General features: G+C 45.1%; 1 protein-coding gene across 2 annotated transcripts in view; it reads right to left on the reverse strand.

The window, feature by feature from the left end:
* Nucleotides 1-428: 428 nt before the first annotated feature.
* Nucleotides 429-22,812, reverse strand: part of PKP3 (plakophilin 3) — a 95,044-nt gene continuing 72,660 nt past the window's right edge. For both annotated transcript variants that reach the window (XM_060261878.1, XM_060261879.1), the window contains 11 exons: nt 21,730-22,460; nt 18,078-18,201; nt 17,411-17,615; nt 11,082-11,256; nt 9,994-10,111; nt 8,469-8,636; nt 7,715-7,900; nt 4,974-5,127; nt 4,569-4,761; nt 2,541-2,628; nt 429-588 (listed from right to left, as the gene is read on the reverse strand). In XM_060261878.1, coding sequence (XP_060117861.1) covers nt 553-588; nt 2,541-2,628; nt 4,569-4,761; nt 4,974-5,127; nt 7,715-7,900; nt 8,469-8,636; nt 9,994-10,111; nt 11,082-11,256; nt 17,411-17,615; nt 18,078-18,201; nt 21,730-22,460 — 2,178 coding nt within the window. In that variant the 3' untranslated portion in view covers nt 429-552. The remainder of the gene's footprint in view (nt 589-2,540; nt 2,629-4,568; nt 4,762-4,973; nt 5,128-7,714; nt 7,901-8,468; nt 8,637-9,993; nt 10,112-11,081; nt 11,257-17,410; nt 17,616-18,077; nt 18,202-21,729; nt 22,461-22,812) is intronic.

The following is a 22,812-nucleotide window of genomic DNA, read 5'->3' on the forward strand; positions in this document are numbered from 1 at the left end:
AAAAAAAAAGTTTTTTTTTGGGGGGGGGGTCCATGGGCTGGGTGGGCAAAATTTTAGCAGGGCTCCAGAGAGTGAAATTCATGAAAACAGATGATGTATCTATTCATGGCACCAGGCCTCTATGAATTCCTTCAGGATCCCTCAGTCTGAAAGTTGTGCTATCCTATCTGTGTCCATGAATTCCAAAGAACCACCCAGAATCCAAGCCCACCCAGTAAAGTAATGGGGATGAAAAAGAGCGTTCCATATTGACTGGAAGTCCTGAAAATTTGCTTGATGCTGACTTGTGGCTTTACAAAATGTTCTGATGAAATCAGGTGGCCAGCAGAGCGAAAGGAGCTTCCAACAGGCATGAAGAAGAAACCATAACAAATACAAAAATAAGAAATATCAGTCCAATTGGTTTGAGATGTATGAAAAGATGCGAATTGTAGGCAAGGAACTTTATGAAGCAGAATGAAGGCCATTTACAATGGCACCTCAAAAACATTTTTGTGGAGAGCTGTTCGGGCCAGACAGTCCATTTGATGTAAGCATCAGAAGCCATTGTCTTTACAGGCCAACAAAATCCTCTTTTCGGTAGCCCTTCTGTAAAACATAGAATAAAAGATTCATCAAAACATTTCAAAGGTGACCAGCAGAGTGACACAGATCTAAGGGAAAAATTCTGTAGTTTCAAAGGCCTTCTGACAGATGTTCTGGCTCAGTGTTACTGATATGATCTGTCCTTTGCTTTCTCATAACTGAGGTTCTCAGCTACTGCACTTCTGCCAGGTGAAATTGTAACACACTAATTTCTATGTTCTGATATTATGCCATTCCTCAGGAACTGTCAGAGATGTTCTGCCAGGCTTTTTGCTGAGGGCAGCAATGTTACTTGGCTGGTACTTCTTTCCCTCCCCACCAGATGCTTTGCACATTTTCCATCCCCCCGCCCCCCATGACACTCTGGTAGTCCAGAATGCAGAAAAAATGATAGGGCGCCATCTTGAGATTTTCATATTTTTAATTAATTTGTTGTGCTGTTTTAAACTAGCACATTGTATTAATCTGTGTTGTATATTACCCTGAGCCTGGCACAAGCTGGAATAGGGTGACTAATTAAGTTTAATAAACAACAACAATGCACTAGTAGACCACAATACTCTGAAACGAAGGCCAAAATAAGGGGAGTCATTGAAAATAAATGGCACACATTTCTCACATCCTAGCCTGACATTTTAACTGGAATTGCTGATCACTCAGCTTCCATCCCCTGGATATGGTTAAAATGGCAACCATCAGGGTTACTGTGAACACATACGAGGCACATCCATGTAATTTCTACTTAGTGCTGCAATGCTAAACCACAAGCACAACATGTGCCCAAGAAACATCTCTTAGCAAAGCTGACACTAGCCTGACCAATCGCTGAGGATAATAGCCCTTATGTACTGTTAACAAAGTGTAGCAAGTGCATGCGTATTTTGAATACACCAGCTATTTCCTCTTCTAATAAGAACTCCAATACCCCTTTGCAGCTGATCACCTAAGAAGATACTTTTCCACCTCTGGAATCAGATGGAGATAGCATTACATGCACCCTAATAAACTGATCCTCTTCTTTGATATGGCCTTTCAGAAACAGAAGGAGAAGTGAAGTAATACAGCCTGTGGGGTCTGGTGGTGCTTCCTCTCTGCAATGGGTACCAAGCCAATTTTGTGCCTTCAAGCTCAGTGTGAAATAGAAGGGGTGCTGGAAGCAGTGAGTGGGTGAGGAAAGGATAGGTTTGCCAAGTCCAATTCAAGAAATATCTGGGGACTTTGGGAGTGGAGCCAGGAGCAAGGTTGTGAGCAGGCATATTTGAACTCCAAAGGGAGTTCTGGCCATCACATTTAAAGGGACTGCACACCTTTTAAATGGCTTCCCTCCATTGGAAATAATGAAGGATAGGGACACCTTCTTTGGGGGCTCATAGAATTGGAAAGAGCCCCGTGGCGCAGAGTGGTAAAGCTGCAGTACTGCAGTCTGAACTCTCTGCTCACAACCTGAGTTCAATCCTGGCAGAAGCTGGGTTCAGGTAGCCGGCTCAAGGTTGACCCATCCTTCTGAGGTTGGTAAAATGAGTACCCAGCTTGCTGGGGGGAAAAGGTAGATGACTGGAGAAGGCACTGAAAAACCACCTTGTAAAATGTCTGCCAAGAAACCGTTGTGATGTGACATCACCCCAGAGTTGGAAACGACTGGTGCTTGCACCTTTTAGAATTGGAACCCCTGGTCCAATCCTTTTGAAACTTGGAGGGTGTTTTGGGGAGAGGCACTGAGTGCTGTGCTGCAAATTTGGTGCCTCTAACTCAAACAACAGCCCCCCCAGAGCCCCAGATACACGTGGATCAATTATCCATTATACCCTATGGGAATTGGCCTCCATAGGGAACAATGGAGTGCCCAGCAGACATCCCCTCCCACTTTCTGATGACCCTGAAGCGGGGGGAGGGCCTCCAAACCAGGGCATCCCCTGCCCCCACCTGGGGATTGGCAACCCTTGGAAGGGACGTACCGTCTTGTAATCCCGATGAAGCTTATTGTACTGCCACATGTTGGTCAGGAGGCTGGCAGCGGCTCTGGATGACTTCTCACTGTCAGAGCTAGAGAAAAAAGGCACATATGTTGATTTACTGCAAGTAGACACAGTTGCCAACAATGAAACTTTCTTTCATGGTCCTCTAGTGCAGGGAGTGTCAAACTCATTTGTTAGGAGGGACGGATCTGACACAAATGGGACTTTGTGGGCTGGGTCATGAGTGTCATAAAATGTAATGTGAGGTAGTGGAGATACAAACTTTATAAAGGACAGAGACAAACACAATTAAATATATTATTTTAACTTAAAATACAAACATGCCTAAAACCCTTGTAATATTTTGTTTTAAAATGGAAATGTGGGATTTGGCAATGCAATCTTTAAAATAAAACATCAAGGAAAAGCACAAGGATCACAGCAGAAATTAAAAATATAAAATGCTCTGAGCCTGGGAAAACAATGAAATGGCATTCTCCCCCCCTCCTCCCCAGGTCTACTCAGATTGGCAATGGCTCTCCAGTGTAATATGCCATTGGCTGTGGATTCTCAGGTTAGAGTACTCACAAAATCAGGTCTATTGAGCAGAGACAAGCTGACTCAAAGCATCAACCCTTTATTTGCAAGGACATAACTCCAGGAAGCCTGAGCTTCAACTGTCTATATAGGAACACTGAAAGGAAACTGATCTCCACTCCATTGAAACACATTACAGCACAGACAAAGCTGCAAGGAAAATGTGGAACGGATCTTCCATCAAGGACCCTGAGCCCCATCTGGGCACAGTGACATTAATGAAAAATCCCCTCCACATTCTCCCCGCAGCTTCGATGAAGAGTCTGTTTCATGTTTTCCTTGCAGCTTTGTCTGTGCCGCAATCTGCAAAAACAAGGCAGAAAAGGCAGGGAACTGAAAGAGAAGGTAACTTCACCAGCCTCAGAGCTTTAAACGGTGAGGACAAGAGGGAGAGAGGGAAGAAAAAAAGAGCCCCAAGGGCCCACAGGGTGGACATTTGACACCTCTGCTTTAGTGGATAGGATATAAAATACCTCTTGTCCCTATTAGTAAAATTTAAGGGTGAAGTTGCAATCCTGTGCACATTTACTTGGGTGTAAAAGCTGAATTATTACTTCTGAGTAAATATGAATAGGACTGAGCCGTCCCTCCAGAAGAAAAGGTTCTCTGTTAACAAAGAGGCATGAATTGCAGAAGCATATTCAACAGTTTTGCAAAGCTACAAAAACCACTCCTGCCATTAAGACGACTTGGGGTAAGAGTCTCTGTAAAGGCAGATGGCTGGACTGACTCATTCTCTGGTTGTGACAGCAGATCTATGCGATCAGAAGATGCACAAAACCAAAAATGACACTCACTCCTCCCCCAGAATGGCAAGCTTAGATACCTTTGCACAGTAATGTCTTTCAGGTGACTGGCATGTTCTGTGAGATAATTCGCCATATGTTTATTCGTGTCAGGATTTTCTTTCTTGTATCATTTATTACCTGCCTTTCTCACTGAGACTCAAAGTGGATTACAAATTATAAGCAACAATTCAACCAGACAGCATAAGACATCTGATAAACAAATCAGGTTCTAGGCTTAATCAGGTAGGGATTTAGTCTTGTGATCCGGCCACAAACGGCACACTGACAAAGAAACCTTGACCTGTTTGAAAGAAACCCTTTATATAAGTCTTGTGATAAAATCTGACAGCAAAGCTTCCAGATTAGACTTGTACTCTGATCTGAACATCGAGGGAAACTTCCCTCTCCCCAACTCTGACCCCTGCAACTTGCTGTCTTGATATGAGTGGGTCTGACAGTTACATGGTTCTAACATGTCCAAGCCCAACCACAGAGGTTGCAGAATGCACAGCATGAGCCAGATTTCTCACATCCAATTGATGAAGTAGTAGGCTTGGACAAGTTCTAAATCTGGACTCTTGGAAATACAACTAGATTGTTCAGAAACTGGGATCTGGGGAAGGAAATTCCTGGAAATTCATACCTGTCCCTTCTCTTCTTGATGAAGAAAAGTTTACGCAGGCCATCAAAGTAGACAATGTCACGTGCAGCGATGGGGCTTTCCACAACCAAGTTGTTTAGCACGGCGATAATATTGACAATGACATCTGTTGGGGGCCACTTGTCACTGAGGCTTCCTGGAAGCTTCTCAATCAAATGACTCACCACCTTGGTTGCTGCCAATCAAAACCAAAACTGATCAGTGCTACAAGTCATCAACAGCAAAGATACAAGAAAGGGAGTCTCTCTGAAGTCTCAGCAGACAGAAGCACAAAGGCATTTATTTGGCCTGGAAGGCAGCTCCTCCCCCAAATGTCTCCTCCTAGCTTTCTATCAGGATTTGCAGAGGCAGCCTTTGCTGCTATTTTCCCATTGGAATAAAACTTACACATCTCATCCTTGTTGCGAGCATTCCGGGACAGGTTGCGAATCAGCCCTGTTAGTGAGCGTAGCTGGTGATGGTCAGCTGTGCGGACTCTGTCCAGTACTGGGTTCAGGATCCTCTCTTGTTCCAAAGCCACTCTGCTGAGAACACCAGCCCACTGCAATTATGAGGAAAAGGAAGCTAAAACAAGACATCAGTGTCCAGCTTATGAGATTCCACTAGTTATTACTGTACCAAGGTCATAAGCTTGTGTCTACCAGACATCCTGCTTTTTTGGGGGGGGTGGGGCATGTGTGCATGTGCTTGAATGCCTGGAAGTCATGGTGACTTCTGGCGACCCCTAGTGGGGCTAAGATGCTTTTTATTTATTTTTATTTATATCTTTGATTTCTAACCTGCTCTCCCCACAAGCAGGTAACAACAAAATAAACACTGAACAATCAGGAAGATACCATAAAACCACATAACAATTCAAGTTAGATTAAAATCAATCAAATTAGAAATATCTATTAGAAGTATCAGGATGGCACCATAAAATTTTATCCAATATACAGTCCCACAGCTGGACTATAAACAGTTAGATGAAATTACTTCTGCCCAATGTTTGTAGTTCTGTGGCCAAAGAGTGGGGCCATTTTAAGCAAGGAGGCCAAAAGGTTTGTTGTCCACTACCTCAACCAAAGTCCTGGCAGAATAGCTCCGTTTTACAGGCCCTGTGAAACTGCATTAGGCTCCACAGGGCCCTGATCTTCCCTGGGAGCCTGTTCCTCTAGGTTTTCCAGAGAAGTGGCTTGCATTGCCTCCCTCTGAGTCCTGGTCCTGTTATTCCTTGGAGGTCCCCCTTCCAAGTACTTGCCAGGGTTGACCCTGCTTAGCTTCTGAGGTCTGACTTGTCTGGGCTATCCAGGTCAGGGCTAGACCAGCTGGCCACATTTTTATGTGCTGTAGCACAAAACATCTAAGGGAGTTGTGGCAGACTGGACCTGCGTCAGCTGGTGGGCCCCGGCTCTGCCTACCCCTCCTTGAAATCTGACCTGAAGGGGCTGTTCCACTCCACTGCCTCAGGGTATTGCTGCCACCATTGTCCGTGTCTTGGGCTCTGGTTAGGTGGGACAGCCTCCTAAGCTCTCTCTTGAGTCACTAGGAACCCACCTTGGGGCTTTCCATGGATCTTTGGGGCTCTCCTGGAGAGTTGGCAACTGAAAACTTTGCCATTTTTCTGCCTAGGGGTTCCCTGACCCACTCCTAGCATTTCCAGGTGGCTGGGGGAACTATGTGGTACAGAGGCACTTCACTCCTTCAACAGTTAAAAGACCTATTTAAAACAACTATTTACAGGTATATCAGAAGTGAAAGGAAGTAGTAAAATAACATAGGCAAAAACGCTCCATCTCTCTCCCTACTATAAATTCATGCCCTATTTAGATGGTATGCAGAGCAGGCACGTTACTTTATTACTCTTGGGTAAGCTGGTCAAATATATCCCCCCAAATGGCCAACAATTCTGGCCCAGGAGCAGGGCTCTGTCTGTTGCAGCCTCCAACTGAAAAATGACCAGCTTCCCACCCCAAATTCAATAAAATAAACAGCCGTTCCCACCCAAGCAGGCCTGTAGCCACAGGGGGCCTGTGGGGGCATTGCCCCCTGACTCCTAAGGTGCCCTCTGGGGTGCAGGCTGCTTTTTTCTTTTTCTTTTTGCCATGGCTGAGCCAGTGAAGTGTCATCAGCGGTAGCCAGAGCCAGGAGAGCTGAGCAGGGCACAGTGCACTGCAACAGCAAAAGCAACAGGTGAAGAGGAGGGAGGTGGAGGAGAGGGAGGCAGAGGAAATCATGTGGAATGGACTGGAGAGGAGGGGATGGATGGAGCTGCTGGTTGCAAAGTGCCAGGGTGGAGGAGAGGGAGGGAGAAAGAAATCCCCCCCTGCTAGCATGCAAGGTGCATTCCTTTGTGACTCCAAAGTTTTAGGGTTGGCTGCCTTGACTTGGCCACTTTCAGAGCCTCCAGCTTTTGCCCCTACCCTAGAAAGCTTCTGAGAAGTGGCAAGCCCCACAGTGGATGGGAAAGTTTGCCCCCCCCCCCAACTTTTAAAATTCTGGCTACTGCCCTGTACCCAGGAACTGGCTTGCTCTCTCCTGCAGCATTCTGTGGCAGATCTCCTCTAACTTTTAAGAATTTCCTGACCTCTCTAGGGAGTTGCCCTCCGATTACTGGTTACAGACAGGAGGGAGGGGAGAATGAGGAGACTATGCCAAAGCCTACCTAAAATTTGATAGCCTCCTCCCATCCAACTCACAGACAGTTAAACTCACATACACAAAATGGCGTTTCTCCACAGGAGTAAAGAGGGAAGAGGAACTTCCCCTCTCTTTTAAGTTGGAAATTGGGTCATGGCAGGGTACAGAACTAGTGGTGATCTTTTCCTTAAAAATACACTTCTAAAGCATTTCAAAACATCTTAGTGTGTCAGACATTTGAACACTGCAACCAATGGCTCAACCCATTTCTCCCCTTCTCCATGCCTCCTAGACTACCTTCTTCTTTTCCATCCCTATCAGGTTTAGCTTTGGAGGCCCTGTCATCTTCAAGTAACTCTTTCTTCACGTTCTCCCCACTTATTGCCTGTTCCCTCTTCTACTGACCTCTCCCCCACAACAGCCACTGCTGAAGTCTAATCAAGGCAAGGCATGGTAGCTGCAGAAAAGAAGTTAGATCCCTTTCCACCATGTTCCATGTGCTCTCTTACCCTTCTGTCTCCAGCTGTGATGTTCTGAAGTGCCCCAGAGGCTGCCTCCGTGGTATGCTTGTTTAATTCACATCTCTGCAGCAGCCTGTTATAGACCCCTATAATCTGGGGGTTCCAGAGCCACTCCATCCCCTTGGGATCTTTAGAGACTTCTGTGAAGGTCACAATATCTGAATTCATGTAGAGCTGGAGGAGAGGGGAAAAACCAGAGATACTATGCAACAAACATTCTCTGAGGCTCGATCTCTGAAGTATCATTTCCTAGTCTTCCCAGCCCCAGCTCTACCACTATCTCCTCTGTCCTAATATTAATTCTCACCAATCAAGGTAAAGCACCAAGAGAAGCCTACAGCTCTTCTTCTGACAACAGCCTGTCTTCTTGGGGAGGTCAGCCTAACAGTTAGAAATAAAGTTCTGGAAACTGTTAATCAAGGGAAAAAAATCTTGGGCTCATGAATTTCCCCAAATGCCTGCTGGGTGGAGGTGCTTAGCGCTGAGGAAAAGTTGTATTCTGCATATGGCCAGGAACACTATAGTCTGGCTCTTTCTTTATATGTTCCATGCTTGAACCATGTTGCTGGGAACATCTGTTGGGAACAGATGCCTGGCACAAATAAAGCCCTGCAATTTTCACAAATTTCATTTTGTTTGTGGGTTCATTTTGCCTTTTCCTCTCAGGGATTACCCATCCTACAAAATGGGTGTCATGGTTGTCTGCCATTCCTTCTTATAATGCCATTCATCCTCCTCTTACCTCTCGGGCCTTCTTGCTCTGGGGGCTGAAGCAGCCTACCAGCTCACTCGTCATGGTTGCCCCATCGTTCCTCCTTTGCCCTTCTAGTCGCTGGAGTGAGGACGGTGGCATCTCATCATACAGGCGGTAGGACAGATTGCGCAGGACACAGACTGCATTTTCTACACTCTGTAGGGGCAACAAACATAATTTAAAAATAGGCAGTGTGTTTTCCACTGCAAAACTTTTCCTTTTTTTCCCTTTAGGAAAGCTTTGTGGACTTTCTTCTGATTTTAATGGATGACCTGGATTGCATTATTAAAAGATACAATTTGGTGAGTTTAATAATGGTATTTTATGATTCCTTTATTTTGTATTTGACTTTTCCGCAGGCTGCCTCAGACAAAAATTTGGAAATGCTCAAAATATAAAGTATTAAATAAGTAAATATTATTTCTATTTATATTATATGTAGTTAACAATATCTGTTTTATCTTTCCAAATTTTTTGCTCAAGGCAACCTACAGAAATCCTCACTAGATTCAAGATGGGGAATTCGGGTTGTTTCAATGGCCTGGAGACATTCACACTTCATTCCTACCAGACATGAAATGATGAACTAGAAATGATAAAAAAGCAGACTCCGTGGCAGCTCAATCCTAAATGGCTCACTCAACATGGCATCTCTCAGTCCACAGAGAGTCTGGGCAGCCCAGATGCAGGAAAACACATCCATCACTTTGCTGTCTGGAAACTGCGTTGTTACAGACTCTCAGAGCCACCTCTCACATTCTTGGGAGATAGAGCAAACCAAAGATGTGTCACGGTGACATTTGTGATGCAAGTCTCCTTAATACACATGTCAGCTGCCTGCTGGTTCCTGGAGATATTTTGAATTTATATCGGGAGAGTTAAATTAAAATCCACCTGATGATCTGCATGTTAATAAGGATCGCTTCATATATAAGTCATTTTAGAGGTATACCAAAAATATTTTTGAATGCACATCTAAAAATGTACAATGTGAATGCAACAAACACTTGTTTTCTATGTAAACACCCATGACGTAGTCATGTTTGGCTGTAGCTGCCTGTTGAACAGACACCCAACAGTCAAGTAGGGTTTGCCCCTATGTCATGTGTGAAATGCCATGTCATATATCTTTGGAGCGCATCCCAACACTTGTCTTGTGCTGAGAAAAGTGATATGGGAAGTGTTCTGCTATGTTTGGACTCTGGGAGATGTCCCTTGCTTTTCTCCAAAAAGTGTACATGCCACAACCTTCCCAGTGCTTGTCCAGAAAGTAAAATCCAGAGAATCTTAATTATGTTATGCATGTTTTGCCTCTTCCCTATGCTATTTCAAGAAAACCCCTTTTGTCTTGTTTGTACCTTCAACTTACAAACAAACTAACAAAAACTGGCATCAAAAACTTCTGGGTAGGAATTACCCAGAACAGAACATTGGGCAGAGTCTACAGACCAGCTTCCAAGCTGCTAACACCTACAGGGCTAGCGCTGGACTCAGTGTCAAGGAGCAGGCTCACCTTGTCTTCAGACTTTCCCACTTCCAATGAGTTGTTAATATAACTGACCATGGAATCCACTAGTCCATGGCACTCACGCATCTTCTGTCGAGTTTGCTGGCTGGCAGAGCTGAGATTTCTACAACGGAAACACAAAGGAGCAATTTCCCCTCAACCTACAAGGAATAAGCATTCTTCAGCATCTACTGTCACATCTTAAAGCCAAGCCAAACTAGCTTGCATGACCTTTCATCTATGAAAAAGTGGAAGGCATGTAAACACATAAGGTTTGTCAGACCAAAAGAGGCAACTTGTTTCCGGGGGTGGTTTAGAGAATATGATCTTGACTATGGTAACTGTGAGGCCTTCTTTGTCAAAGGGGTCATGTAAAGAGAAAGAGGATTTCTTTTCCCCTTTTAATGATATTGCCAGTCAGCCCTTTTTTCAGCCTCAGGAACCGTTTACATGTAACCTACTGAGAGCAGTTGTTTTATTTGGTTTTTTACTTTAATAAAAATTGCTGATTTGATATGAACTTGTACAGTGTGCCCTGCCTGGTTCCGGCTTAAATGTGCTTCAGTTCAGGGCTGCTGACTTTAGACAGAAATGAGTGATGTGCTAAGGACACTGGGGTGTAGTGGTTAGCTTGCTGGACTAGGATCTAGTTCATCTGCGTTCTAATTGCCAAAGTGCCATGAAGTTCACTGGGTCCTCTTGGGCCAGTAACTTTCAGCCTAATCCTCACAAGATTATCAGGATACAATGGATCAATGAGAACCATGTATATCACCCTCGCTCTTCAGAGGAAGAACAAGGTAAAAATATAGAAGACTGACAATTAGAGAGAACTCTAAGTGAATGATTCTCTCAGTCAGAACTTTATTGCCACCTGATAATATGCATTACTTTGGCCTATCAAACAACTTGTGAAATATGAAAGGGTGATGTGCCCTCATTTCTACAGTCATGCTGCTTCCCAGGATTATCCCACTATGCATAGCTTTCTTGAACAGATCTCATCAGGATGCAATGATCACAGAATATAGATTTCCCTCAATTAGAAGAAGTAAAGAGAGGCTTCCTCACTGCCTGTAGACATTGATCGGTACCTGAGGAAGCCAGTAGAATTGTAGAAGATTTCTGCCTCAGAGGCATTTTGCTGGATAACAGCAACACTGCCAGTGCCAGACAGAGGGATCAAAACCAGATCTGTGAGTTGCTCCAGGGTGTCTCTGGCCAGACGGTCCTTGAGGGTATCACTGGAGGAGAGATTCCATAGGATGCCTGCAGAACGGTAGGAGAAGGAAATAAAAAATCATAGCTGCAGAACTGACTGTTCAGCAAAATGAGGAGTGCACCCATTGTACCTTGGCTTTTAGTGGAATACCAAGTCCCACCGTAAGGGGCTTTGTGGACAGGTGTGGCTGTACCCAGGAGGCTCTCATTCCTGTTAGTCATCATTACTGTTACACACTTGAATGGTGCAAATTGCTTCACAATCCTCACAGACATTCTCACAATAAATATGTGAAAGAGATTATAACTGTTTAAAATATACAGCTAAGCAAACAAGTCCCAGTTCATAGCTCCAGTTTCTATGTGGGGAAACCACAAGAGACCACCATTTTGTTGACAGTGACCAGATCTATAAACACACTCCCATGGCTCAAGGCTGTAACTTGCTGCATCCTGGGCTCAACTCACACTTATATATGCTATGGGCATTAGGTAAATGTGGTTCACAGTACATGGGTTCCATACTAGAAGGTGGATCCAAGCGGGCAGCCGTGTTGGTCTGAAGCAGCTGAACAAAGCAGGAGTCAAGTTTCACCTTTAAGACCAACTAATTTTTATTTAGAACATAAGCTTTCGTGTGCTCTTAAGCACACTTCATCAGACGACGAATCCAGCACAGTGAGCAAAGCCATACATAGCTGAGCAGAGCCATACATAGCTGGTAGGCTGTGGCCAAGAATGCAAGTAAACCCACATCATATTCAAAACTGTGGGCATATTTGTTTGTTATTTTTCAAAGCTCAAATCCAAAATTGCACTGGTTTCAGAACAAAAAAGAAAGAGGTATATATCACACAGCAATAACTCTGAGCATCTTGTAACTGAACTGTGCTCTGAATATCTATAGCTATGCCCACAGTGTGTGTAGCAGTGTGTGTAGCAGGACATGACTGGAATTAAAGAACTGCAAGTTTCTTCTACCAAGTGGTTCATCCAGGCCTAGCTGGCCTCCTTAAGAGATCTTTGGTAGTATGTCCAACCCCCACCCAGAATCATGGTAGGGAACTAATATGACTCTTCAGCATGAGCTAAGTGCAACCTACACTTAAAAAGGAATGATGCAGACTTATCCACCCTTCAAAACATCTGCATTTGCAAGGGACCTCCTCGTTCAGTAGCCAAGGCAAGCCTCTTAATGCTGATATGAGTGGAGGAAACAAGGAAGGGAGTGGCAAACCAACTGCCCACTGTTGAGTTGGGGGGGCGGGGCTGAACTTCCACCTTTTGCCTTCTACATGACCAAGACCTAACTTGGCTCATGTACACTCCTAGTACAGTCTCAAAGGTGTAAACAGCCAGAGTATAGGGTTATGGCATGTTAACCACCGAACATTTGCTTGAAAAAAAGGATGAAGCTAAGCAGTTCTCTGATGAATAACAATCTCTGGTAATAGGAGAAAGAAGCAGACACTGGTTGTTATTAAGGCCATGCAGGAACTTGTATGCTCCAAATGCTTTAAATATCTCTGCATTACTGAGATATTTTACAGCAAAGCATGGAGCAATTGAATCATATGAACTTGTCAGAGCAAGAAAGCCTCACGGGTCCTGCCACATGTTAATCTTTTGTCTTCCAGGAACTCATTTCAGCACTTCCCTGTGCAGCTTCCTTGAATGTGTTCCTTTCACTGTAACACTGTTGGAATCATGTCTCCAATTAACTCTCAGCCTAACTTACCTCACAGGATTGTTGTGAAAATAAAATGGAGAAGAGGAAAACGTTGTGAGTCACTTTTGGTCCCCCCATTTGGGAGAAAAGTAAATATAAATGAAATAAAAATAGGATGTGTGTGGGGCGGGGGGAGGAAATAGTTTTTATTCAAAACTGGATATAATCAGAAGATGGAATAAGTTAAGCACAGCAGTCAGAGTTCGGGTATAGGGTGGATTCAGATTAGGGTTGCCAGGTCTTACCTTGCTGCTGGTAGTGGGATCCTGGGATCGCACTGTGCAATGACATCCCTTGGGAATGATGTCATCATGTTATCAATGTTGTGCATGATGCTCTAGGTTTTGGGCAAAAACTCTATGGGGTTTTTTCGGTTGTAAAACCATGGTTTGCTCAAAAACCAGAGCGTCATCACACAACATCCCAGTACGATGATATCACTTCTGAGTGATATCATTGCATCAGGGATGTCGCGAGACAACATCTAAAAAAAGGCATTACATAGATTTTGTTTCTTGTTTTGGATTCTATCTGGGCCAATAAGACTATTTACAATGTTTTGGCACTTCCAACCACTAATATTAATGTCTTTATGAAACAAAAATATTTCCACACACGGATTAAGGGGGTATTTTTGAAGCATCGCTCCATTAATGGGAACAGGATATTTGGTTCTTGAGGAGAGAAGTTGTACACACTCGGCTCCTTTGATGAAAGGCCTGCACAAGCAATGGGGTGGGAGAGGATAAAGGACGACAGGACTCAGGGCTTTTTTTTTTAGCAGAAGAAGAAGATATTGGATTTATATCCCGCCCTCCACTCCGAAGAGTCTCAGAGCGGCTCACAATCTCCTTTACCTTCCTCCCCCACAACAGACACCCTGTGAGGTGGGTGGGGCTGGAGAGGGCTCTCACAGCAGCTGCCCTTTCAAGGACAACCTCTGCCAGAGCTATGGTTGACCCAAGGCCATGCTAGCAGGTGCAAGTGGAGGAGTGGGGAATCAAACCCGGTTCTCCCAGATAAGAGTCCGCACACTTAACCACTACACCAAACTGGCTCTCCCATTTAGCAGGAATGCACAGGAACACAATTCTGCCTGGCTTGGTGTCAGGGGGTGTGGCCTAATATGCAAATGAGTTCCCGCTGAGCTTTTTCTTTAAAAAAAAAGCCTGGTGTGAAACAATGGTGATGTCACAGGGGGTGGCCAAATATGCAAATGAGTTCATGCTGGGCTTTTCCTACAAAAAACCCCCTGACAGGACTGTTTCCTCAGAGACAGTCTTAATTGGGCCTGGATCAGGCAGCACATCCCCTGGACAAACATAAAGGAGCAGAACAGATTTAGCAAGAGGTCTATCCAGTTTAAGACTTACGTATATATTTGCGATCTGTGCAGGAGAAGAGAAGGGGACATTTGGGTGAAAGCTAAACCAGACAGTCTGATAGAGCAGTAAGCCTTGCACAATACTGCAATTCATGCTGTGTCACCAGGACAAGAGGTACAACAATCAATCAAAACAGTAACGCAATATTTGCTTTGCACCTTGTGTGTTTACTGATTTGCACATGAAGAGCCTCAGCACGTAACCTTAGCTCCGCAGCAAAAACAAAAATGTGCACACAAGCCATGTTAGGTCTTGGTCACACAGAGTACAAAAGGTGGACGTTTGGTTCCCCCTTCTCCCCTCCCCCCCCCCACTCAGCAGTGGGCAGCTGACTTGCCACTCCCTTTCCTCTTTTTCTCCATCCAGATCTGCAGCAGGACAAGAGGCTTGCCTTGGCTACTGAAGGAAGTGTGTGCCCTGTGCTGTGATTGGGGGAGGGGATGACTCTCTCCATCCTTCAATTGTGTTCACCTAAACCACTTTCACAGAATCCACTGTGCTTGTAAAAATGTGTTAAAGCTCATTACATCATTGCTCCTGGGGCTAACTTTCCCATTAACCCTGGTATTCGATTAGACAATCTGAGCCTGTTGGGCAGGATTTAAGAGGCCATTCTGTAATAGAACTTAATGTAATCTCCCCTATTTGCTGGATCTTTCCATTCAGTGCCCCAACGCTTCCCATGCAAAGACAGCTGGGAGGTTGCCTCATGCCAGTCTCTCCCCACAGTCTATATTTATCTCCTTTTGCAGCATGCCATGATATTAAGGGCATGCGACACCTGAATCCCCTTCTCCACCCACACATTTTAGCCTTCTACTAAGATTCTCTGCACTCAGATTTCCTCGTGCTTATTCAGGTTCCCTCTGCTTGGGGAGGGGGGTCAGCATTCCATTGTTAACTCAGAGAATGTTGGGGTAGCTGGATTTGAGGGGGAGTGGCTAGTATTTAATTGATTTCTTCCTCTAGCAGTTTATCATAGCCTCCAGCGCCTTGCAGATTATCTGAGAAATAAGCCAGTATTTTGAAAAATTGCCACATATGGCAGCTAGTTTTGAAAGGGAATATAAAGGGGGGGGGGTATGGTACAGGTGATGGATCAGGAAAGAGTTTGCCTAGTTTTGCAGTGCATATGACTACACTAGGTAGGGGCAATGTAGTCTTCAGCTGTATCTACATCTGTTACAACAGCAGTTGCCAGTGGGGCAAGACCAGGAAGGAATGGTGTCTGCACACCACCAGCTCCCATTTCCTGTACCTGCTGCTCCCTCCATTCCCATTACTCCCCACTTTTTCTGTCATGCCTGTGCAAATATGATTATTCTGGAGGGCCCTCTGTGATCAAGAAACAACCCCTATCCCTCCGTCCTTCCTTCTCCTTATGGAGTGGCGCTGTTGCTACAGCATGACTTGGCAAAAAAGGGGGGGAAAGCCTTTGAAGAGCTGGTTGGCGGTGGCTGTGGGGGTAGTGTGAAGTGGAAAATAGTGTGGGGCAGTGAGTGGCTCTGAGCCATGATTTTGAAAGCAGTGTAGCTCCACCCTCCTCCCCAGAGTGGCTGTAGGTTGAGTCATTCAGGTGGACACTTCATCCTCCAAAGCATCCATTTTCTCCAGAGGAACTGATCTTTGTACTCTGGAGATCAGTTGTAATTGCAAGCTGTCAACCCTAGGACGGGCAACATGTGGGTAAGACAGCCGACAAAAAGAAGCAGATTACTTAGTCTCAGTTCTGCCAACACCCTCTATGAAGCTTTGTCTCAGTGCCCAGTTCCCATCCCTTCACTTGCCCACATCTTGTTTCATCTGGGGCCTTCTGTCACACTTCAGCTTAAACACCAGGCAACACTCCCACAAATTATTCCACTGCCTCAAACAGTCCTGCTGTGATGATTAATACACACAGAAATGGACTTGTGAATTGCAGTAGCAGCTGCTATTTTTGCTAGGTAGTATGATTGCCAGACTGTGACCACAACATGCCTTGTGTATCTTTCAATTTGGGTTTGAATTCAGTCAACGAGGCAGCTGTAGTTTCTCCTGTGAACTCCCCCCCCCCTTTGTTTGTCCTGATATTGCTTGCAGTGTAATAATCTAGAGAAGCCACAGCTGCCTCATTGCCTGGTTAAGCAGCCAACTGATGGTACAGATGGAAACTCCAGGTGGATATGTGACAATATATTGGGGGGGGGGCTTCACCCACCCCAGAATCCTCCTCCTACTTAGGCCTCCCCCAATAATATAGAATTCTCACCTGTGTCTTACATTTCCTAAATCTGACTTGCATACATTAATAATGCCGACACAAGGTTAAGAGCCAGACAACTTGAGATTTACCATGGCCTCCTTGTGACATTATCTCATTCCCTGATCACTCCTGACATGGACTGGGGCCACTGCCAGTGGCAGGCAGGAGTGCAAGAAGGAAAACTCATAATATGATGGCCCCGGTCCATGCAAAGTAAGCGCTCTTAGGCAATATTACAGCAGTGCTGGCAAAGCCATTTTCAGTAGGGGACTAGTTTGGGCAAACATAAATAGAGGTCCATTGGCACCTTAAAGACAAACAAGATTTTACTTCAGCATAAACTTTGGTGGACTAGGGTCCACTTTTAAAAGAACAAGGCAATGCTTGCTAGATAGACCTTTTATCTACAATGAATGAAAAATAAATAGCAAGTTCAAGGGTCATGAAATGCAGGAAGGAAAGGGTGACACATGATTATTACTTCGAAGGCAATCAAGTTAGGTGCAGCAGTCCTTTACAACAGCACTCTGAATTCTGCTAAGCTACTTTTGCCTCAGCAGACTATCACAACTACCCCTCTAGTTTTCAACGACATGCTTGTGGCTAATATAATGTGGCCCAGGCTGGTTATCCTTTTGCTGTAATGCTCCTGTTACTCAACTGTAACTTTTAAGACACACTTGAGGTAGGGCCAAAATGGTAAACGAGTGTGTTTTCACACTGCTTAGAAGAGTGAGCCCACGTTGAGCCCTAAGCTCCCTGTATTTGTCTTGTGACCTCAGGGGCAGCTTGTTGTCTGCAAACTCTCTGCTCTTCAACTTGCCCAGAGCAACATTCTCTCACCTGTAACATTCTTGCGTAGCTCATCATCTTGCTCACGCAAAGTGCGCATCAGCTCATAAATGCCATTCTCCTCCACCAGTGCCAGCTTATTTTCACTGTTGTCATAGATGAGATTGCGCATGGCACCAGTAGCATGGCGCTGTACCTCCTGGTTTGGGTTGTTGAAAAGCTTCACCAGCTTGGGCACAGCTTGGAGGCTGCGAGCCTGTAGCAGCAAGAAGCAAAGAAAATCCTTGGGTGACCCTCTGCTAATCTTCATTGTGTTCTGTCACCTAAGGCAATCTGCTTTCCCCCCAGCTCAGATAACCTCGATTCACTTTCAGCAGCTCAGCTCGTATGAAGTGTCATGTAATTGACACTGCATTTTCTTTAATTAGACACATTAGTGACTAAGCTTGCAAACACTGTTGGTCCCTTTGGGATTCAGACCCTTGCTTTGGATAGGGGACATTACAGGAGGGGCCACAGCTCAATACTAGGGCTTATGCTTCAAACACAGAGAGTTCACCACCCCACCATCTCTAGTTAAAAGATGTTGGGATTGGCTCTAAAACCTGATGCTGATAGTCAGGATAGGTGATGACACTCAACATTTGAGCTGGATGGACCAAAGGTCTAATTCATTACAAGACAACTTCATATCCCTGTCTGCTTCCATCCTCTTCACCTGTTTCTTGGCATCATTGTCACTATAGCACTTGTGCTGGATGTAAGCAGCCCCAAGTACTTGCAGGTTGGGGTCACTGGCCATCAGGTACTTCACTGCAGAGGGAAGGTCAATGTCATCAAACCTGAAAATCAAAGTAGAGTCAAAGAGGACATGATGCAGGATCCTGTAAATATTGCATGTTTTAAAAATCCAAACACCCATTATTCAAACCCACATATATATATATATATAGACACACACACACACCCCTTAGGAGCCTCATGGCACAGAGTGATAAGCTGCAGTACTATAGTCCAAGCTCTGCTCATGACCTGAGTTCAATCCTAGTGGAGTCAAGGTTGACTCAGCCTTCCATCCTTCTGAGGTTGGTAAAATGAGTACCCAGCTTGCTGGGGGGAAAGTGTACATGACTGGGGAAGGCAATGACAAACTACCCTGTAAAAAGTCTGCTGGGAAAATGTCATGATGCGATGTCACCCCAGAGTCGGAAACAACTGGTGCTTACACAGGGGACTACCTTTTCCCTTTCCCTTTATATTTATTTTGCCCAATTAGAGTACACAAGGAGTCTCTAATTTTGTGGCAGTTCTGAAATGGTGTGCTAAAGGGAGGAGGGTGAATCTTAGAAATTCGGTTTAGCTAGCCAGGGAGTGAAAAACGAGACATGCAAGAAGGGTAATGAGGTCCTGCGCAACACTAAAGCCTATTTAATTATTATTATAGAACTTTAGATTTCTGAAACTCTACCCTTCTGTTTTTGCATTTTTCCCTACACAGTTTTGTTGCTCAAAGGAAACTGGAGATTTCCAGATTGCAAAACTCTAAAATGATTTGCAGATTCTGTGCAATCTGTGAACCAATGCATCAGACAACCCTGTATATGTTCCTGCCTATTACTTCTGAAAGGGAAGCATTCCCAGCATTAGAAATCACAGGAAAAGGTGAGGTATTTTATATATAAAAATATAATATTATACCAGATACATGGAGTCAACCTCATCTCACTAACAAATGAGCATATAGGAACTGCCACAGTTCCCCAGCTCTGACCTCAGTGTTACATTACAGCATCCTAAAAACAGCTTGTAAAATCATGGTGTACAAGCTTAGACAACTTGAGCAAGTTTGGCGCTTCACTCACTACAAGGCTGCAAGAGTATCCTATAGGACAGTGGCTCCCAACCTTTTTGGCACCAAGGACCAGTTTCATGGAAGACAATTTTTCCACAGACCAGTGGGGGAGGGGGGTTGCTGGGTTTTTTACATGAGGTCTAGGCAAAGGTCACTGCTGCGCTGCCCCTTCCACCCACCTGGGACCTGGGCATATGAAAGAGGTGGTGCTTTGAAGCAAGTCCACACTGCCTCTTTCATCCACCCAGGTCCCAGGTGGGCAAAAGGGGTGGTGCGGCACCTCTGCCTTGTTCCACAGCCCGGTTGCTGACAGTCTGCAGCCCAGGAGTTGGGGACCCCTGCTGAGGACACTTATGAGATTCTATGAAATGATGGTGAATACCACAAAGAAAGCTTACTATGCAACCTCCACAAGCTCTTGTCCAGCTCAATTGTTTAAAGTAATTAGATCCCTTACGTCCCTTATGTCCCCAGTGTGGGACCCCTCAAACTTTAGTGATTTGATTATCATCTGTGAGGCTTCTGCAAGCCATTTTGAGGAGAAAGTCCTGTTGCTCCACTGTGACCTCCCTGCCAATGCTGATACAGTGAGTGAACTAGAGGTCCCTTGGCCATCACTGGGTTCAGTACTAGATCAAGTCAGCTCTGACCGATGTCAACAAGATCCTGTTAGCTGTCAAATCCACCATTTGCCCCTTGACCCAGCCCCTTCCTGTTTGGTTAAAGCTAGCCCAGAGAGGGTACAGACTTTTCTGGAAGACTTAATCAATCTGTCCCTGGGTTCAGGTGTCTTCCCAGGAATGTTGATGGAGGTAGTGGTGAGGCCATTGTTGGGGGGAAAAAATCGCTATATCCTTCTGATTTAGCCAACTACCACCCAATTTTGAACATTTCATTCCTGGGTAAGGTGGCTGAATGGACAGCAGCAGAACAACTGCTGGCTTTCCTGGAAGACACATTGGCCTTGGACCCATTCGAGTTTGGCTTCCATCCCGGCAATGGGATGGAGACAGTGCTGGTCTCTGAAGACAACTAGATCAAGGCAGGTCAGTGCTGCTGCTGCTGTTGTTGTTAGATCTCTCAGCAGCATTTGACACAGTCAACCATGACCTGTTGACTCACTGCCTCACCACCACAGGATTACATAGATTACATGGAACAGTCCTTCAATGGCTATGTTTATTTCTCCAGGGGAGGGGGTCTCATTGAAACACCCATTGGCATGTGGAGTCCCTCAGGGGCCCATCCACACCCCAATGTTGTTTACTGTCTATGTGTGTCCTCTTGCCCACCTAGAGATTTGGGCTAGGGTGCCACCAATATGCAGATGACACTCAGCTGCATTTGTTAATGAATGGTTGGCTGGATACTGTCCCAGAAGTTGACTGGAGGCTGTAGCGGGACAGTTAAAGCAGAGCTGTCTGAAGCTGAACCCACTGAAGACAGGTCCTATGGCTAGGCTAGGGGGAATCTATGTCTGTAATATGTCAAATTTATTGTATTTTGATCACTGTAAGCCACCCTGATCCCTGCTTGGCAGGGAATTGAACGGCAAAGAAGTTTAATAAACTAAATCAATTGTTTCCCTTGAACTACTGCATCCTGTGCTAGGCTTCTCTCTCTCTCTTGCCACTATAGCAACAGCAAATTCCCCAGAGTGACAGCATTTCGCCAGTCATGTGAAGCAGCAACTGATGGGAATTGAGGTTCCACTTCAAACACCAGGCTGGAAAGTACAAACATGTTCCAAGACTGTGGTGTCTTTGATACAGGAGCAGGTTTATGTGGTTTCTCCACTGCTGATGTGGCTGCAGATGCAGCAGCAACAAGACATCCACACAACAGTTTTTTCCCTCATTTTCCTTCCCCAATCCCCCAAAAGTATCCACCACCCTTCCCCTGGGCCACAAGTGCTTTTGCATTATTTTAAAATCAGCGCTAGAATTTCTGACTTAAAATACTGATACACTACTGTACTGATAGGAGTAGCAGTTTGTCTGAATTCTCAGGTTTCATTTTACAAAAAAAAGTATGTCTCTAGCTTCTTCTCTTGCGGCTACACCCATTGATAGAATTATATATTGCTACAACAATGTTCTAGTACCAGTTTTTTAAAAAATAACACACACACCCCCTGCAAGGAAAGGAAATGGCTGCCATGGGGACAGGGGTTAAAAAAAAGGCTGCCCTGTGAGCCAGAAAATCTGAATTTTCCCACCCATAGCAGCCACCATCAAGGCTTTACTGCAATCTTTCCCAAACCTTTGGATCAAAGCAGTTTGAGAAAAACTGCCAGAAAGTTGTGGAACCATTAGAGGTGCACAAATATACCATGATGCTTTGGAGAAAAAGAAAAAAAAAACCATTTTCCAAAAGCACTGAAATTGGGGCAGATAACACATGTGGAAGACACCTATGTTTCTAGAGGAAAGCCTCAATTTGTTTCTCTTTCCTTGGAGGTAGCAATTGGAAATACAGCAACATCCCTTCTCCAGTATGTTCATCGTAAGACACTTACCCGCCAGAAAAGGACTGTTGAGTCATGAGTGAGTTGTGACCATCAAACATATCAATGGCACGCAGGTCTTGCAAATGGTGGTTAGAATCAGCTAAGCTACGCACAGAAGGGGCCCGGGAACTGCGTTCCACTACACCTGCATAGGAGTTCCCAATGCCCCCTTGGGAAGACTGGACTGCACTGAAGGAGCCAGTGCTCATGCGGGAGCGGTTGTTGCTTTGGAAGCGCTGCAAGGTGCGCATGGCTGGTGCACGGATAACAGTCCTGTTTGGGGGTCCATCCACACCATCCATCCAATTGATGGGCCCCTTCATGCCAGCATTACATCCAGCACTCATCTGCCTCTCAAAAGTGTAGGATTTGGTGAAGTTGCCACCTCCCCTGTTTTTGTAGAGAGATGTTTGTGCCAATGGGTCCATCTGCTCAGACATGAAGCTGTAGCGATCATCTATGCCCCCAGGACTGCCTGGCCCATCTGCCAAGCGCAGAGAACGGAGGGACATAGTGTCATAGTTATGATGGGCCCGATAGCTTCGTTCATGAAAAGAGCCAGGGCGTGAAGCAGAGTTGGCAGCTTGAGACAGGGTGTAATTCATGCCATAATTCAGGCCCTTTGGCCCCACACCATTGCTGACAGAGGCCATCCTCCTGCTGGGCCTGAGGTCCACTGCTGAACGGGAGGACCAGTTATTAGTCTTCATGGTGTTGTACCCTTTCTTTGTCTGATGAAGCTACAGGAGACAGGAAGAAGAGAGAGCAGAAACAAAGCAATGAAAATATGTGCTGCAATGGATGGATGAGTGGATGTCAACATGGCAAATGAGGTTCAACGTGGTCAAGTGCAAGGTAATGCACATTGGGGCCAAAAATCCTAACTATAAACACAAGTTGATGGGGTGTGAACTGGCAGAGACTGACCAAGAGAGAGATCTTGGGGTTGTGGTAGATAACTCACTGAAAATTGCAGTTGCACAGTCTGCAACAGCAATAAAAAAGGCCAACACCATGCTGGGAATTATTAGGAAGAGAACTGAAAACAAATCATCCAGTATCATAATGCCCCTGTATAAATTGATGGTGTGG

The sequence above is a fragment of the Heteronotia binoei genome, chromosome 21, assembly GCF_032191835.1.
Source record: "Heteronotia binoei isolate CCM8104 ecotype False Entrance Well chromosome 21, APGP_CSIRO_Hbin_v1, whole genome shotgun sequence".
Lineage (NCBI taxonomy): Eukaryota > Metazoa > Chordata > Lepidosauria > Squamata > Gekkonidae > Heteronotia > Heteronotia binoei.